At 47.2% G+C, this 18,461-nt stretch overlaps 1 protein-coding gene across 2 annotated transcripts in view; it reads left to right on the forward strand.

Moving 5' to 3' along the window:
* Nucleotides 1–18,461, forward strand: part of ABCA12 (ATP binding cassette subfamily A member 12) — an 81,130-nt gene that overhangs the window by 52,166 nt on the left and 10,503 nt on the right. For both annotated transcript variants that reach the window (XM_059475923.1, XM_059475924.1), the window contains 12 exons: nt 353–513; nt 1,246–1,470; nt 2,243–2,381; nt 3,773–4,025; nt 6,856–6,942; nt 7,724–7,817; nt 9,268–9,395; nt 10,299–10,386; nt 10,847–10,952; nt 14,374–14,428; nt 15,124–15,301; nt 17,751–17,866. In XM_059475923.1, coding sequence (XP_059331906.1) covers nt 353–513; nt 1,246–1,470; nt 2,243–2,381; nt 3,773–4,025; nt 6,856–6,942; nt 7,724–7,817; nt 9,268–9,395; nt 10,299–10,386; nt 10,847–10,952; nt 14,374–14,428; nt 15,124–15,301; nt 17,751–17,866 — 1,630 coding nt within the window. The remainder of the gene's footprint in view (nt 1–352; nt 514–1,245; nt 1,471–2,242; nt 2,382–3,772; nt 4,026–6,855; nt 6,943–7,723; nt 7,818–9,267; nt 9,396–10,298; nt 10,387–10,846; nt 10,953–14,373; nt 14,429–15,123; nt 15,302–17,750; nt 17,867–18,461) is intronic.

The raw sequence follows: 18,461 nt of genomic DNA on the forward strand, positions 1-18,461 counted from the left end.
TCAATAATAACTACCAAAAAATGCAGTTGATTTTCACCTGATACTCTGTGTTCCCTCATCCAGTGAGGCTTTCGGCTGTCTCACTGTTGAGATAAGGGCAGATCTGACCAGAATGTGATAAAATAAAATTGCTATTAACTTTCATTGTGTTGGTTTAATAATGTGGATTTACTTGCCATGGGCTGATCCAGAGCAAGGGGAAGCTCTGGAACCCCTGCAATTATAATGATAATATCATTGTGTAGGGAAATACAGAAATCTTTGAGGAAGAAAAGAAAATAACCCAAACCCTTCTAAAATCCAGTTTTGCCATAAAACCAGGTGTCCATTCTGTGGTGACTTTGTTTTCCAGGCAGAACCATCATTCTCTCCACACATCACCTGGATGAAGCAGAAGTGCTGAGTGACCGGATTGCCTTCCTAGAGCATGGAGGGCTCAAATGCTGTGGCTCACCTTTCTACCTGAAGGAAACCTTTGGGGATGGCTACCACCTGACCCTCACCAAAAAGAAGGTTTGTGTCTGAGCTGATCCCAGAGCTCCTGGCAGCTCTGTCTCCAAGGGAGTCATCAGGGCTGGTGGAGGGATGTATGGGCAGGAGCTGAGTGATCTCCATGCCTTGTGAAAACAGCAATGGCAGGGCTCTGCTTTGGTGAAAAAGAACAGGGTCTCCTTGAAGGTTGAAGGCAAGGCTGCAGAATGTGAGGAATAAAGCAGATGGAAAGAGCCCATCCATAGTGTCTGGCTTGGGCAAAGAGTTCTACTTGCAAGGAGTGGGGAACTCTTGCTAGCATTTATTACAGTGCTGTTGGTAGCCCCAGCACCATGAGATACCAGCCCCTCTTCCAGACTGCTGGCACTGGAGACAGAGAAAGTAAAAATAGTCCCATAAGCAAGCCCTGTTTCCCATGGGAAAAAGAGTGAGTTTGTGCTGGCAGCCACGTTAAGGTCTCTGCTGGCCAGGCTTTTTCTCTTTTGTACTACAAACCTTTAGCACTGCAAAGTAGTTGATTCAGCCCAACCTGCTGAGGTTATGGATGGACCAAGATGGGAGACTGTCACACATCCCTTTTTCAAGGGCCAGAAATTACCCACTTTCATCTTCTTTTGATATTTATCCTGTTGGATAGCTGGACTGAGATCACTTATCCATTATGCTCTGGGACAGGATTTGGGCTACATCCTGCAGGAGAAAGGTTGACCTTGCAACCTTCTCAGTGACCAGAGTGTTTTCCTCTTTTTTCAGAACATGATAGAGGAATGTGACACCACAGCAGTGACCTCCTTGATCCAGTCCTATCTCCCAGAGGCTTATCTCAAGGAGGATATTGGTGGAGAGCTGGTCTATGTGCTTCCCCCCTTCATGTCCACGGTGTCAGGAGCCTACCAGGCCCTCCTCAGAGCCCTGGACACCAGCTTGAATGATCTCCACCTGGGTTGCTACGGGATTTCCAACACAACTGTGGAAGAGGTATGAGCTCAGGAGCTGCTGGATTTGCTGGAATGTCATGGAGATTCATTTCACAGCACTGTGTGGCTCTGCTCTCTGGGCATGTTAGGAATTCCATGAGGGTTTCAGGCAGGGAGGAAGGGGTTACACTGAGGTACACGAGTGTGTGGATGCATCTATAAATCTATATATATACTAATGCACTGTCTCACCTGGCTGTGACAGCCTTTTGATGTTTTACCCAGAAAATGAGGCTCTGGAGTTTGACTGAGGAGAAATAAACACAGGCACCTTTCTGCCCGTGGGAAATCTCTGGTCAAATAAACACATTTAATTGCATCAGAAATAAAAAGTAAATGATGAGCAGTGATGAGCAGTGATGACCCATGTCTTGCAGAGGGGAAGGAGGGAGATTGTTACCTTCCTGCTCAGAATTTCTTAGTTTCTTTTGAGATGTTTTCCTAAAGCAGCAAGAATCAGGTGTACATCATGTCCCATGTGCCATGACTGCACACTCCCAGCATGGAGGTAGTGGGATTGTCAGGAGCTAGAGGGTGAATATCCCAGGGAAACAGGTTTGACTTTCCACTGCTGCAGGAGAACAGAGACAGGAGTATATGGGAAAAAAAAAAAGTTAATTTCTCTCACTGAGCACAAAGGGAAGAGAAAGAGGATTCTTGTACATAACTGCTGCACCAACTACAGCTACAACGCAGGAGAGTGGGTTCTGGTAATTGTTTTGGTAAATGGAGTCATTTGGGCAAATTTCCCTTCATATTTTCTTGCTCCATAGGTGTTCCTGAATCTGACAAAAGAGCTGGTGAAGGACCAGCAAGAAGATGCTGTGCTGCCCCATCAGCTGCCTGGAGTCAGTGGTCACACTGGTGGTGACGAAATGTCTGTGAGCACAGACACCTTCACAGAAAGAGATGGTACTCAGTCTCCTACAGGGTTTATTCCAGATTTACTGCAGATGCAAACACTGACAGATGGACTGATTTGAGCTCCCTGTCTTCTTTCTTTGTTGAAAGCCACATTTCACCCAGCCAGGAATCACAAAACTTATAAATCACTGGAAGTACAGCACTCATCAGTCCTTTAGATCCCCGGCTTTGGAATAGTCTGAATCACAGGATAAATTACTAAAGGGGTTTTGTTTGCATCTGCCTTCCTTTACATTGATCCAGGTTTTAATCTAATCAATATAGCATGTGGGTGAAAGAGTAAATGTGTACCTCTGAAAGTAATTGCTGTAATAGATGTAGAGGATTATTTCCCCATAACTAGTAGAATTGGAAAGAAACTTCATGGAAATTCTTTAGTCTGTTGGAAAAGCAGCACAGCTCTGAGCTGGGTCCTCCTTGATGCTTTTTGCTGTGCCCCAGACATTGCAGTTTAGTAAAGGGGCCTAAGGGAGCAGACAGTGGGGTAAATTCAGAAGAGAACCAAGCTACACCACTATCCCTGGGGGTCTGAGACCTCCTAAAGGTGGCACAACCCAAAAATGAGACATACCTTGGGTTAGAAGCACTGTTTTGTACTTATAAATATACCATTTATAGTCAGGAAGGCATCCAAGGGACAACACAGAGGTATTTTTGTCCTTCTCAAAGCTGACCTGCACTATAAATGTTACTGTAAACAGTCACTCAAGTAGAAAAGTGTTTTGTTTCACCCTTAAAGAAGGCTGAGAAGGATTTGCTTCATGGTGTATTATACAGGTTAATATTTCATAGAGAAGAATAGCTGGTACAGGATTTGGCTCTGTTTTTAGTATACCACAAAACCTGTCCATGCAAGAGGCCTAGTGGCTTGTGCTTATTTTCTTATTTCAGAATTAATTCTGTTATTTTTCTGAGGACCTGCTTTTTAAATTATGAAAAATTTCAGCTTGCAAATCTAAAAGAAAAATATGTTTGGCCTGAAAGTTGGAGTGAGTAGGTTGGATGTAGATAACCTTTTTCATCTGGAAGCCTGTGTTCCTCTTGCAAGGTCTCACACTGAAGGTCACTACATGTACACATCTGAAATTTAACAAAATACTGGTGTTACATGAGCTTATGACTGGAGCCCTGTCCCACACCTGATCCTGTGTTTGGTCCACCTTAGTAGTTTGGATTTGCTATCTGTAAAAGTGTACAGGAAGTGAAACACCCTCCCAGAGTGCTCTACCCACCACCTCCCTGCCTTGCACAAACACTGAGCCATGACCCAGTGCCATCCTTTGTGCCCAGACCAGCTGCTGATCAGGTCCCATCTCCCCATCACCTCCCTGCACTGCACAAATGCAGAGCCATGACCCAGTGCCATCCTTTGTGCCCAGACCAGCTGCTGATCAGGTCCAAGAGCCTGCGGGGTTTGCCGCTGCTGCTGAAGAGAACCTCAGCGCTGTTCATCAAGCGGTTCCACCACACCCGGCGGGACGTGCGCGGCTTCATCGCCCAGGTCATCCTCCCCGTGCTCTTTGTGATGGCTGCCATGGGCCTGGGGACACTGAGGACCAAGGAGACCGAGTACCCTGAGCTGCCTCTGTCCCCCTCCCTGTATGGCACAGCTGACCAGGTGGACTTCTTTGGGTGAGTGCTGCTCCTCGGGACCTTGTGAGGCCTTGTGAAGGCTGACCTAGAACAGAGACCAAAGAATTAAAGAGTTGAAGGATAAAGTAGAAATTTATTAAAAGGGCTCAATGGATCCACCTTGGGCAGCACAAGGGCCCAGCCAGGGCTACACCCAAGATGGACCCAAAATGGTCACAAAATAGACAACCGATCACAGGGTCTCTCACTTTTATAAGTTCTGCTCCATTTGCAGATTGGAGTTAATTGTCCAATTACAGCTTTAGGTTATGAAGTCCCATCCTGCTTTTTTTTCTCTTTCAGTACACTGTTGTTTGTGCTCTTGGGCCTGAGATTTGGATCATTTGTCCTTGGTCCCCAGCTAGAGAAGGAATTGTTTTATCTCCCTACTCTGTGAAGAGAGCTCATCATCCCTTTATATAAAGCTCAGACCTACACACTTAAAAGCACACTTAAGCACACTTAAACATAATCTGAAAAATATAAAAGCAAAAACCAGAGACATCAGTTCAGAATGAGCTCTTCAGGGTTATTTCTGAGCACAGCCAGTGTCCTACACATAGGACACGTGGTTATGCTGTGCAGACAACACACACAGAGAAACCCTGTTCCCAAGGGATCTCTGAGGACATGGCTTGGCTCAAACCAGAAAGCTTCAGAAAAAACAACCTCTGATTTGGATTTAACTATGAAATATCTGAGAATAGGCTGTAGATGTTGTTTTTCTGGATTTCAGCAAGGCCTTCGACACTGTTTCCCATAGCATACTCCTGGACAAACTCGCTGGCCGTGGTCTGGATAGGAATACCCTTTGCTGGGTTCAGAACTGGCTGGATGGCCGGGCCCAGAGAGTGGTGGTGAATGGTGTCACATCCAGCTGGCGACCAGTCCCCAGTGGTGTCCCTCAGGGGTCTGTGTTGGGGCCAGTTTTGTTCAACATTTTTATTGATGATATGGATGAGGGCTTAGAGTCTTTTATTAGTAAATTCGCTGATGACACTAAATTGGGAAAGAGTGTAGATCTGCTTGAGGGGTGTAGGGCTCTCCAGAGAGATTTGGAAAGGTCAGATGCATGGGCAGAATCAAACGGGATGAAGTTCAATAAGTCCAAGTGCCGAGTATTGCACTTCGGCCACAATAACCCCCTGTACCGATATAAGCTGGGGACGGAATGGCTGGATAGTGCCCAGGTGGAAAGGGACCTGGGGGTGCTGGTTGACAGTCGATTAAATATGAGCCAGCAATGTGCCCAGGTAGCCAAGAGGGCCAATGCCATCCTGGCCAGTATCAGAAATGGAGTGGCCAGCAGGAGCAGAGAGGTCATTCTTCCCCTGTACTCGGCACTGGTGAGGCCTCACTTGGAGTACTGTATCCAGTTCTGGGCCCCTCACTTTAGGAGGGACGTTGAGTTACTTGAGCGTGTCCAGAGGAGGGCAACGAGACTAATAAGGGGCTTGGAACACAAGCCATACGAAGAGCGACTGAGGGAGCTGGGGTTGTTCAGCCTGGAGAAAAGGAGACTAAGGGGTGACCTCATCGCTCTCTACAACTTCCTGAAGGGTGGCTGTGGTGAGCTGGGGGTCGGTCTCTTTCTCCGGGCGATAACAGATAGAACAAGAGGACACAGTCTCAAGTTGCGTCAAGTGAGATGTAAGTTAGAATTAAGAAGCAAATATTTCACAGTAAGAGTGGTCAGATACTGGAATCATTTACCCAGTGAGGTGGTGGAGTCATCATCCCTTGAAGAATTCAAAAAAAGACTGGATGTGGCACTTGCTGCCATGATCTAGTGTACAGTTAGAACATCGACTGGACTTGATGATCTTATAGGTCTCTTCCAGTCTTGAACTTCTGTGATTCTGTGATTCTGTGATTCTGAGAAATGTTCTTGGTGTTTCCCATTGGAGTCTTTCAGCCTTATAGCAGCCACAGAGTTTTTCTTAATGTATACATACATGCTCCTCTCCCAGTGTGAAATGAAGTACCCAGATCAGTTGCCTCCAACATTACAATTTTGAGATCAAATTCTATCCATCTTGTGAGCATTTCCTTCCTCTCTGTTAGCAGAGGATGTTCTTTCCTGGTCAGGCCCTGCTGGTCCATGGCACTCAGGCAATTGGAAGAGCATGTGCTTTTCCAGGGTTGTTAGGATGCCACCACTGAATTATGTCATTCTCCTTAAAAATCCTGTTACCAAAACAACTATGATTGGAATCATTTGGCTTTCATGCTGTGCACCTCTTTCCTTCTCCAGTAGTTCTCAGCTCTAAGTCAGAAATACAAAATTCAGCTCTAAAGCCATCTGCTCTAGGTGTTCTTCCCAGGATTCCTCACACCTTTCCACTTCAGTCCTGCTAGATGGGGGAATGAGCCAGAGTTGCATGCCTGAGTCCTCTGTTCCTAATGTTCCCTGCTTCTCCTTTTGGATCATTGCTAGAGAGCAGGGACAGAACCAAGGACAATCTTCTTGAATGGTGTGAACCAAGTGGATGTCATGGATGAGAGACCTGATTGAGTCAGGGCTGCAAGCAGTGCCTGGAAATTGCAGGAGATTTTTTTTTTTCCCCATAAAGAGAAATTTGATTGTCCAAAAGTATCTTGCTTGGATCTAGAGGCAGCAAATCCCTGGAGTGGCTGAGGTGATGAGGGCTCCTTTTAAAGCTGTGTGACTGTCCTCACGTACTGCGTGTCCTTCAGAGCTGCTTCCACAAATACTCAATTATTCAACACCTTAAATCTGTTTCATTCAAGCACAGTTTTCCTCTACACAGTGGCAGTGGAAATTCTTTGAACCTTCTCCTGTTTTCTATTTTTCTTTGTTAATTCTTAGGAATTTTAATGAAACCACAGCTGCTTTAGTTTCTTCGATGCTGGCTTTCCCTGGGACGGATAACACGTGCATGAACGAAAGCAATTCGTAAGTATTGGGGTTTTTTCCACTTAAACTCCAAACCTGCAAGAGAATTGGCATGACACTATTAGCCATTAGACCTTAATAACCATCTTTGATCATGGGCAGAATCCTCATGCATTGGACTCCTGCATTATGAGGAGTGATAAGGAAGCAGCTTTGGTGGTGGCAGGATGCCAGGAGGAAAATGAGCAATTCTCCTCTCTGAGAAGTGGTCCTTGCCGCCCCAATAATTCCAATTATAACATGAGCCCACGCAGCAAGTCCTCAGCACAGGGTTTGTTACCTCTATCTAGAAGCTGTGCCATGAGGGCTGGTTTGTTTTGGGCTTTGCAGATAAATTCTCAGGATGGTAAAGTCCTGGGCAGACTTGAATGGTCATGCAGGCAAATATTTACCCTGTTTGCAGTGACTGCCCAGGCAATACAACCCATCACAGAATTGCCCAGGGATTGCCACAACAATAGCCCTTATTTCTGGACAGGTTTCAGATGCTTTTGGCCTCTGAGTGCCCATTCCTTGCAGTGCCTACTGTAGGAATGAAGTGATGCCTGGATTCCATCTGATAGCTGAGCGAATCCAGGCACAGGGAGGGCTCTCTGCCAAGGGGCACAGGAGGCAGCAGCAGGCTGGGGATTCCCTGGACCACCCAGAGCTGACAGGAAGCTCTGCATTTCTGCTGGAGCTGCCCAACTGCCAGCCTTGCTGTCATTAAACATGACAGCAATTAGCTTCGTTTGCACACCTGAGCCCAGAGAGCCTCAGAGGAAAATGTGTTCCTTTTCAGGCAGTGCTTAACAGAGGACAAGCTTGGCCAGTGGATTACCAGTGGAAACCAGAGAACTAAATATTCTGCCTGCAACTGCACAGATGGCATCCAGGTAACTTGGATAAACCCAGAAGTGAAGGGGCTTGGGGGATAATTGGGGACCTTGTTTGTTGGGAGGGGTTTTATGGCTGGGGCTCAGCATTCCAATCCCTCCTGTCTCTCTTTGGCCTTGTTGAATTTACACACTGGATAACCACTGTCTGCACCAGTTTGGGGACAGGAAAGGAGACAGCATCCTCAGAATATTCACACCCTAACATCCCTGGGAAAAGGTTTAATGGTGTTTTTGAGTGTTGTATGATTGTCCCTTTTGACAGAGGGGAGCATGTGTTCAAGAGGAAGATTTCATCTTATACCAGCACTGTCACTATATAAAATCACAGCTACTTTTGCTGCTTGCTCCTCAGAATTTAACTTTATGCAAAGTCTAGATCTGCTCCTTGTTCTAAAAATTAATATTAATATTAATAATAATAATTTGCATTACAGTGGTACCTAGAGAGCCAGATATGGGCACTGCTGGGATTTGCATGCACATGGGGAAAAAGCAGATCCTGCCCCAAGGATGTTACAATTTTAGTTTAGTTTGGGGTTGAGCTCTCCTCCCTCTAGTGCTGCTCACCAGTCCTCAGCTTTTTGCCATAGCAGATAAACTCATGGCACCATGTGATGCCTTTTAACATAAAGGATGTACTTAGCTGAACATTTCTAGTCATTCTTTAAAATGCAGCAGCTATTTTGTGCAGTTTTCTGGACATACACCTAATTTCACATCATTAAAAGTATTGGCATAATTTCTCCAGCAAGTTGGGATAATGTTCAAAGCTGATTCTCACCTCTAGCAGGCACAGGCAGGTGTTCCTCAGCATGGAGGAAGCTATTTTGTGTATTCAGATGAACAGATGCACAATGGGGGAGTCCAGGGCTTTTGTTATGGATGAGCTGAAGGAAGAAGCCAACATGCTGTCTGGGAGGACACTTCAACCTCATGAAACACTGATGTGACTTTGGCCCTCAGCATGTGAAATTATATATTCAGGACTAATTCAAGGTTTCTCTGAAGCCCAGGAAAACATTTGCAGTGACTGACAGTAAAGCAGAAATGTAGAGTGTAGCTTCTGAGAAATGGAAGTTGAGAGTTTGAGGCCACCACAGAGTTTTCTGCTCTGTGAGTTGTTTTGCCTTCTGCAGTTGTCTGTGCAGTCACTCTGCTAAGTGGGATCAGCTTTAATTCAGCCAAAATCTTCCTCCAAAGCATGAAGCACGTTTCAAGGTCCCACTGATGCCAGGAGAGCTGAAGGGTAGATTTAAGCAGAGGTTGTTTTTAAGCAGCTCCCTGAATGTTGGGGACAGTGTGCAGGGATGTGTGCTGTGTGTCCCTGCACCCTGGCTTGGGAAGGAGCAGAAATGCTGCCATGGCAGGCTCTCAGTCTTGTCCTATTGTGGTGGTTTTTAGTTAAAACACAAACACTGAAGTTTTTTCTTTGTTTGTCTCCCCTCAGACTTGTCCACAGACAAACTACACTCCCCCTCACAGAAGGACCTTCTCCACACGGACCCTTTACAATGTGACAGGGCACAATGTGGAGAGCTACATCCTGGCAACCACCAAAGATTTCCTGCAGAAAAGGTACAAACCCCTCTCTCTGTGCTGAAAGGCACTGGGAGCAAGGCAGGACATCCCACATCCCCTCTGCATGAAGAGGTGGCAGGGCAGTGGGGGTTTGGAGTCTGCTGAAAGAAGCTGAAGTGCCCTGCAATCATGGATAAAATAAAAAAATTAGAAAAAAAAAAAAGAAAAAAAAAGATAAAAAAGAAATAAAATAAAATAAAAAATAAAAATAAAATTAAAAAGGTAAAAAATAAAATAAAAAAGGTAAAGGCTCATGCAAGTGTTCTGCTTGACACAGCAGATCATAGCCTGGGGATAATGTGTCAATCAGTTGGCATGTTGGGGCTGCATCTGCAGACAAGCCTTTTTTGTCTGACTCAAATCTTTAAAAAGAGGAAAATCTGATACAGCCTGTCATGAAGTAAACCCTGGGGAGAGATTTTCCTCCAGATTTGACTCTCTGAAGAGTCTCAGTGAGAGCTTCACTTAGAGGAGTGCATCCATTGCAGTGAGAGCAGAGCCTGAGCATTTCCTTGTGCTGTGGGGTGGCTCTTGGGGCAGAGGTCACCTGCCACTGAGGCTGGCAGGAAATGTGTCCATCTGCCACTGACAAACTGAGCTGCTCATCTCCTGGGTCAGAAGCAGCATCTCACTCCAGAGTGGCAGGCACACAGCTCAGGAGTCCACTGGGCTCCAGGATCTGCCTCAAAGGGAGGCTTTCAGCACCTTTGTGACAAGTTTGCCAAGCTTCTGGGGGCTTTTACCCCCCAAAGAAAGGCTCCCAGGGGAGAGGTGGCTTGGCTCCTCACTGGGATAAGCTCTCTGAAGTCAGGGGGCAGTGACATGTAGGCATGGCCCATCCAAGGCAATCAGAGCTTTGGGATGAGGGCAGTGATGCATTTCCCTCTGGTTTTCACTCAGGTATGGTGGCTGGAGCTTTGGGCTGCCTTTGACACCAGATCTGCGGTTTGACATCAAGCCAGTGCCCCCCAACAGAACACTGACTAAGGTAACCAACCCCCACCTGCTCATCCTGGCATGGGAAGGGTGGGACTCGGGAGAAGGAATGCCAAGTTCATGGATATTCCAGAAAAAAAGGCAAAACCCTCTGAAATCTGCAGCTTGGCATGACAAAGATGACTTGCAGTTCATTTTCTTTTCTCTCCCCATTCTTCTTTATTGGTTTCACTTCTCTTGCTAGCAGGAGGCAATTTTTCTGCTGTCATAATTTTATTATACAGAGGTGAAAAGATCAATTAGTAACACTTTTATCTCATGAGGGGATGTATGTACCATAACAAGGGCTGGCTGGTGCATTCTGATATGCCCATTTCTCTGGTTCAGCTCAGTGAAAATGTTGTAAAACACCAGGGCTAAAATTTGAGGTAGTTTGCACAAGTGAAGCAGGACAAACCAACATGTTGTCAGTAATAACTCCCAAATTGTTTCAATTTCTCAATTGTGTGCAGGTGTGGTACAATCCTGAGGGTTATCACAGCCTCCCAGCCTATCTCAACAGCTTGAACAACTTCATTCTTCGAGCCAACTTGCCAAAAAATGAGACTTCCAGATATGGTAAGTGTCCCTTTACAGGAGCAGATAACTTCTCCCCTTTGGAGGGATATCCTGCTTCTGCTGAAACCAATGCCAACACTTACCTTGGCTTCAGTGAGACCTTTTCTTTATTCACTGTTCTGCAATTCCTTTCAAAACAGAATTCAAGAGGATAAATAAATCACAAAGCTCATTTGTGTTAGAGGCTCAGGGGAGCTGGACAGGGAGCCCCAGCTCCTACGTAAAACCCTTCATCTGAGACATGGCAGCAGTTCCTGATTGATTTATTGCCTCTCATGTGCCACTGCCAGGTCTGTCTTTGATAGGTGCCCATCAGTTGTGCACAGAAAAGTTCCACTAGGTCATCTCCAGGGGTGGATTAGGAAATTTTAGAAAATTAGATTAGGAAATTTGAATATGTCACCCTTCTGCTGAGAGCAGCCCAGGGTGAGTGGGCATCTGTGTTTGGGTTTGAGTGAGAGTGGGGAGGGAGAGATTAAAGAAGAAACAGAATTTCCAGCTGTGTTTTTCCTCTGACACCTGACTTACACCAATCCAAGGAGAGCTGATGGCCCATTTGGGGTCCTCATAGTTTCTCCTCCACAACACACCGCAGCAAACCAAATTCCTGCTGGTAAACCAGGACACTTTGCCTTTCCCTTTGCAGTTTAGCACCTTTCAATGTGCAGTGTGGGCACAAACCTGTCTGTGGGTGTGTCTGCCGCCAGAGAGTGCCAGGGTGCAGAGACAAGAGAGAGATTTGTCTTGCATAGAGATGTCTGGGCTCTGCTCAGCAATTGAGTGCAGAACACCCTCCTGATTGACTTTCTTGGAGCAGCAGTGCCCTTCCAGCCTCGTCCTGGCCAGGCCCAGCCCTGCTCACCTCAGAGGGCTGCTGTCCCTGGTGACACAGGCACAGGTGGCAGTGTCTCTTGGCTCACAGGACATGTCTGAATTGAGCTGTAATGGATCCAGCACCTGGCCTGGAGCTTTGAGTGTGACACCCTGAATTCCAGCAGCAGATGCTGATCACAAGTGGCCCCCAGTGCTTCCCAGTGAGACTGAGACTCCCTCCCAGCCAGCTCAGCTCACAGGGAATGACACAGAGCCTTGTCCTGGCTGTCCCCCCTGGGCTTTGCAGTGTGCCCTCAGCTCACACATCACAGAGCTGCCAGAGGGGAGACCCCAGCCAGGCACTTCCAGCAGCAGCAGCAACATCCCAGAGCAGCTGAATTATTAAGCAGTGAAGCTCCTTGCTCTGTCTCTCTATTCCCAACACATGCTGTGTTGGGAAAGAGCAAAGGCAGGAAGCTCTTGTGAACAGCCAGAAAGTTCTCACAGGGAAAGTTTTCTACCAGCAAAACAGCAATTTTCAGGGGGAAAGAATAGCAGCAGGTTTTGTTCCATCTGTCCTGCTGCTTAGGTGTTTTTGGAAAGAAATACTTAGTAGTAAATGACCAGACAGACAATTCTGTGCTTCCCACTAATCATCCAAGCCAGAGAAAGGGAGAAATAAAATGAGTGGATGAGGCTGGTTCCCCTGAGGTGGAGTAAACCCAGTCTGAAACACAACTGAAGGCACGTTCTGTGGGGTGTGCTCCTGGCAGCTCAATGGAGTTGTTGTTGTGACAAATAAATGATGGTTTAAGAGCCATTGAAATGGCCAGATAAAAGTGTGTTGTCACTTCAGCAGTCAGAAAAAGGTGCCAGTCCTCCTTTAGAGGTTTGACTTAGACTGGGTATATTTAAAAAAAAAAATACATAAAAAGCTTTTTACCCTGTCACTAAGCAAGTCATAATAGCTTTTGACTTCTGTATATTGTGCTTTCTCTTCTCTCAATCCCAGCTAACAAAAAAGGAGGAAGCATTGAAATGGAAATGTTGACTTCTAGCCTAAGCTGCAGTAAAGGAAAATGGCTTTATAGTGAAGTATTAATAGATTAGACAGACAGTATCTTTCTTTCTCTCTCTCCTTTTGGAGAAGGGAAACATTTCCTGGCTATTTGTATGGCTTTATCAGCAGTCCAGGATTTTAATCCCATTTCTCTCACTGATGACAAGACTGAGGTTTGGTCAGGTTTGGTTTTTTTTTTTTCCACCAAAATTAATTTCTGATTAAATCCTCCCTTTCAAATTCATTTGCTCAGTATGGCATTTGGTCAGCTAAACCCTCAGGCTCCTTCCTTCTGGTCCCCCCTGTCAGAGTGCCCATTCTTAGGGAAAATTACCCAGAAAAATTCTTCATCACATCATTCCTAAGGTCTGCCACCTGGCTGTGAGGAGCTTAAATTCCCCAAGTGGCATGGTATAGAAAATCTCTGAATTTTAGAGCAGCTGGAGGTCCCCCAGCACTCCCTGAGGCATTTTTTTAGATGTCAAAATACGAATTGAGAGCCTCATTTTTAGGCACATAAACCTGGGAACCCTTTCTCAGGCTCTGGAGCCTTAGAGACTGGGCTGCCCTGCTGGTGGGGCCAAGGCAGAGACCTGAACTGGAGGATGGGACTGGCCCACCAGAGCCCCTCCATGCTCTGCCTTTTGCTTTTGTGGGCACAAAATGCCTCCAGACGAGGCAGAAGCACTGTGGTGAGCAATACTAGTGAGTTTTGGGCTAGGAGAAGGAGTGCTTAAACCTCATCTGAAGATACCTGCACATAAGCAGAGAATTTCTCATTTGCAGTTTGAATTTCTCATTTGCAGTTTGAATTTCTCAGAGAATTTCTCAGTTGCAGTTTGGGCCTGATACAAACCCATTTTTAATGGATTAGTTTTTTGGAAAACATCACAGGGACTTATCAGTGTGATAATTAAATTTTTGCTAGTAACTTTTTGATCAAAATACTCTTTATTTTATTTTTTCTGTTTTTTTTTTAAGACAGAACAGTTCAGAATTAACTCACTGCCACGCTAGGGGCAAAAGTAGCTTGCCTGGGTTTCTGCTCTCACCTTCAGAGATCCCATATGGAGAAAGGCATCTATGACAGGCAGGTAGCAGTTGTGGAGGTGGGCAGCAGGGAAGGGATTGTTCCTGGTGATAAAAGAACAAATGGGACAAGGTGGGATCAGCAGACAGCAGCTCTGAAGCAGAACACATCCATGAGTTTGGAAGGTGGCAATGCTGAAGGATCTGAGCTGGAATGCACAATCAGCCCCACAGTGCCTGATTGGAGTGTGGGGACGGAATGGGGCTGGCAGCCACACAGCTGGAGGAACAGGGCCCAGGTTTGAATTTCAGATCTGCTTGCAGCCAAGTGAAATCCAGGGAAAAGGGGGAGGCTCAAAATCCTGCCCAAGATCACACAGAGATGACAGAGCAGAAACACTCTTTTGATCTGCTTTTCGTCTCTTTTCTCTCAGTTTTCTATATTGTTGTCAATATCAGGAGCTGCTGAAGGAAGCTTTAATTTGGACACATTTTCAATTTCTGTTTTCCCTCCCATAGGTATTTTCCTATCAGCTCACCCATATCCTGGAGGACAGAGTCAAGAACAAGTAATGTAAGAAGATTCATTTGGTTGATGCCTGAATTTTTTTAGCTTTAAAAGGAGCAAACCACTTATTGCAAACCATAAACCAGCCTAAATTATTGGATATCTTTCTCTAAGTGATGAAACTGTTCTCACTTGTGTTCATTCCCCCTATACATGAATAGTGTCCTACTTGCCACCAGAGCTGGGGATTCCTGTGGGGGTTTTTTGGCAGGATCTCATGGAGGTCTGGAGGTCACAGTTACAGCCTCACACATTTGGGTGTTTGGCCATATAAACAAACAAACAAAATAATAATGATGATCATGATGATGGTGACATAATTTTCCTTTTGGCCCTTCCACTCCATGCTGGGGTCCAGCACTCCAGCTCAGTCCTGTGAGTCCCTTTTGCTGGAAATCATTGCCATCAGCACAGGGAGCAAAGAAAGGAGGAAATTCTCTCTGAGGGTGGTGAGGCCATGCTTGGAAGTGTCCAAGGCCAGGTTGGACAGGGCTTGGAGCAGCCTGGGATAGTGGAAGATGTCCCTGCCCTTGTCAGGGGGTGGAATGGGATGAGCTTTGAGGACCCTTCCAACCCAAACCATTCCAGGATTACAAAAGATCTGTCCCAGAATCAGGACCTTATTCCTTCTGAGCCTCAACAGTGAGGGAAATCTGCCACTTTCACTCACCAAATTCATGTTTCTCCCCCTTTTTTCCCAGGCTGAACAGCTTATTGGACATCATAGTGTCCATGTCTGTTTTGGTGGGCTACTCCATCACCACAGCAAGCTTTGTGCTCTACATGGTCAAGGAGCACCAAACCAAAGCCAAGCAGCTGCAGCACATTTCAGGCATTGGGATGACAACCTACTGGGTGACCAACTTGGTTTATGATCTGGTAAATAATTCACATTCCTAAATGCACCAGGGGGAGCATTACACACCATGAGGGGAAAAAAGTTCTTTATTTAAAGTTCTTCTTATTGCTACCAAGAGTGTTGTATAGTAATTGTTCTCCAAGGCACTGGGGAGGATTAAATGTGAACTGCAGCACTGGATTGTGCCAAGCAAAGGCATTCCTGCTCTCTGGAGTGTGTGTAAAACACCCAGCACATTTATACAGGAGCAGCAGGGAGCAGGCTGCAGCCTGGTTTCCATCCCAGCACCCAGTGCTGCTCTGACAGCTTACAGGGCTGGATCTGCTGTCAGCCAGGCTCCACAGGTCTGGGGTGAGGCTGTGGGGCTCAGGGCTACAGCCACTCTGGGATCCCACAGCAACAGCTGACACAGCCCTGCTGGGCAAAACCCCACCTCTGGCTGGAATGCTGTCTGTGTTATGAAGTTTTTAAGCCAGGAAAAGCTACAAATGCAGCCTTGCAGGACCTGAGCAGTTCTTTTTCACAGTGCTGCAAGGATGTGCCTTGCTGAGCTCCCAGCACTATTCCCTGCTAGAGATGTGCCCTTGTTTCCCCTGAAGTTGTTTCCTCCTGGTGCAGAGGGCTCATGGCACTGCTGGAAAGCATTGCTGGGCCAAGGGGAAAAATGTTTGCAGTGTGTGTAGGCTGAAGGGCTTTGTGTGTTCTGCATTCCCTGTGGTGCAGGTGTCAGACCCTCACACAGGGAATGGACAGTACAGCCAAGCTCAGCTCCTGAGCCTGGCACTGCCAGCTGGGCTGCAGTGGTGACCAGCTCCACTTATCCCACACATTTCTGCTGCTGAGGCACATCTGCAAGTGCCTAAAATCCCAGTGTTCCATTGCTTCCCAAAAGCAGGAAATCCTCAAGGACATTTGGGTGACTGACCCTCTTTGGTGCAGGGAGAGCCAAGGGCTGGAATCCCATGGGGAATGTGAGCCAGAAGGGCCTGCCTGGAGGGGCTGATGAGTGCAGGCAGCAGCACAAGGATCCCCTGCCCTGCAGGAGGAATTGAGAGGATCCCAAGGCAGCAGCACAGGATGCCCTGGCCTCCAGGAAGAATGAAAGGGAGCCCAGGACAGCAGCACAAGGATGCCCTGCCCTGCAGGAGGAATGGAAGGGATTCCAGGGCAGCAGTACAGGATGCCCTGGCCTTCGGAGGAATAAAGTGGGTCCCAAAGCAGCAGGACAAGGATGCCCTGCCCTGCAGGAAGAATTGAGGGGGTCCCATGGCAGCAGCACAAGGATCCCCTGCCCTGCAGGAGGAATGGAAGGAATCCCAAGGCAGCAGTACAAGGATGCTCTGCCCTGTAGGAGGCTGGAAGGGGTCCCAAGGTAGCAGCACAAGGATGCCCTGCAGGAGGAATTGAGGGAGTCCCAAGACAGCAGCACAAGGATGCCCTGCCCTGCAGGAGGCTGGAAGGGATCCCAGAGCAGCAGCACAGGATGCCCTGGTCTCCAAGAGGAATGGAAGGGATCCCAGGGCAGCAGCACAGGATGCCCTGGTCTCCAAGAGGAATGGAAGGGATCCCAGGGCAGCAGCACAGGATGCCCTGCCCTGCAGGAGGAATGGAAGGGATCCCAGGGCAGCAGCACAGGATGCCCTGCCCTGCAGGAGGAGTGGAAGGGATCCCAGAGCAGCAGCACAGGATGCCCTGGCCTCCAGGAGGAATGGAAGGGATCCCAGGGCAGCAGCACAGGATGCCCTGCCCTGCAGGAGGAGTGGAGGGGATCCCAGGGCAGCAGCACAAGGATGCCCTGCCCTGCAGGAGGAATTGAGGGGGTCCCAGTGCAGCGTGGCCCCAGGCTGGCTCGGCAGTGCACTGCAGGGAGGGTGGAGCCGGTCTGTGCCTGCCTGCCCGCTCCGGGCCCTCCCTCCAGCCCTGCGTATTTGTAAATCAGCCTGTGGCCAAATCCCCGGAGCCCTTGCACAGTCGGTATTCAGCGGGCTGAAACTAATGCAGCGCTCTCGGCAACTTGGTATTTCTCAGTGAATCCCTGCCAGTAAATTCTGCAAATCCCGGAGCTGGGGAGGAGAGGGAGCTCTCCAGGCAGACTTTTGGTAGCTCTCTGGCTTGACTCAACACTATAAAGACTAGATTTACAGGGCACAGTGAAGTGGTGTGACTGCAAGGCTAACAGAAAACCCAGAGGGGTATTTTTCATTCACAATCTTTTTTAAGGTACTTTCTGCCCACTCTCCTCAGTGCTGAGTCTTTGCCTATTCAAAAAGGCTTTGTGGGAATTCATCTGGGGGGAATTGAGAGCCCACCTGTGTTTGGCTTCCCTGGAAAAACCATTCCCTTAGAAAAACCAAACCAAGCTGCATTTGTGGGACCAGATTCAGTCCTGGCATTGTTTCTTCTGTTTGGTTGCAGGAAGGTGTTTCAGAACTGTTGTCCTAGTAACATCTTTTTAATATCATTTTGCAGGTACTTTTTATGGTCCCTATTGGACTCTCAGTAGGAGTTATTTCAGCCTTCCAGATCCCAGCTTTCTGCAACAACAGTAACTTAGTGGCAGTATTTCTTCTGCTGTTGCTCTTTGGGTAAGTGTGGAGCTTAGTTATTTAAATATCACTGCACAGGGTAAGGAACTGGCTCTTGCAGACTGCTGCAGTCTGAGATCCAGGGGGGAATATGTGGGCTTTTCTCTTCAATATGCCCTTCACAAACAGTCACTGAGTTGCTCCTTTCAGGAGCAGGGAGGTGAAGCATTGTTGTCATGCCTGCTTTATTCAAAGCAATCCCTACATGAGGATATAGAAATCTCCAAGGTCCCAGAAACAGCCCAAGCTATAAGCAAATGCTTGCTGACCTCTTGCAAAGTTCAAGAGCATTTTAATACCACAGAGCAAAATAAACAGCAGTAGCACAATTCTGGAAAACTTAGACTTGAATCCTCCAGGCCCAGTATCTCTGTTTTCAGGTGGGGTTCCATGTTCAAAGTATGTCTCATAAACCTTTTCTCCAAATCCTAACAGACACAAAGGCATTTTTCCTTTCTTTAAGCTCTGTCATGTGGAAATGTAATTACATGCCAAAACAGAACTGTTGTGTTCCAACTCTGGGAGTGTTCAAAGCCGGGTTGGACAGGGCTTGGAGCAACCTGATCTGGTGGCAGGGGGTGGAACTGGATGGGCT

Source organism: Ammospiza nelsoni, chromosome 7, assembly GCF_027579445.1.
Source record: "Ammospiza nelsoni isolate bAmmNel1 chromosome 7, bAmmNel1.pri, whole genome shotgun sequence".
Lineage (NCBI taxonomy): Eukaryota > Metazoa > Chordata > Aves > Passeriformes > Passerellidae > Ammospiza > Ammospiza nelsoni.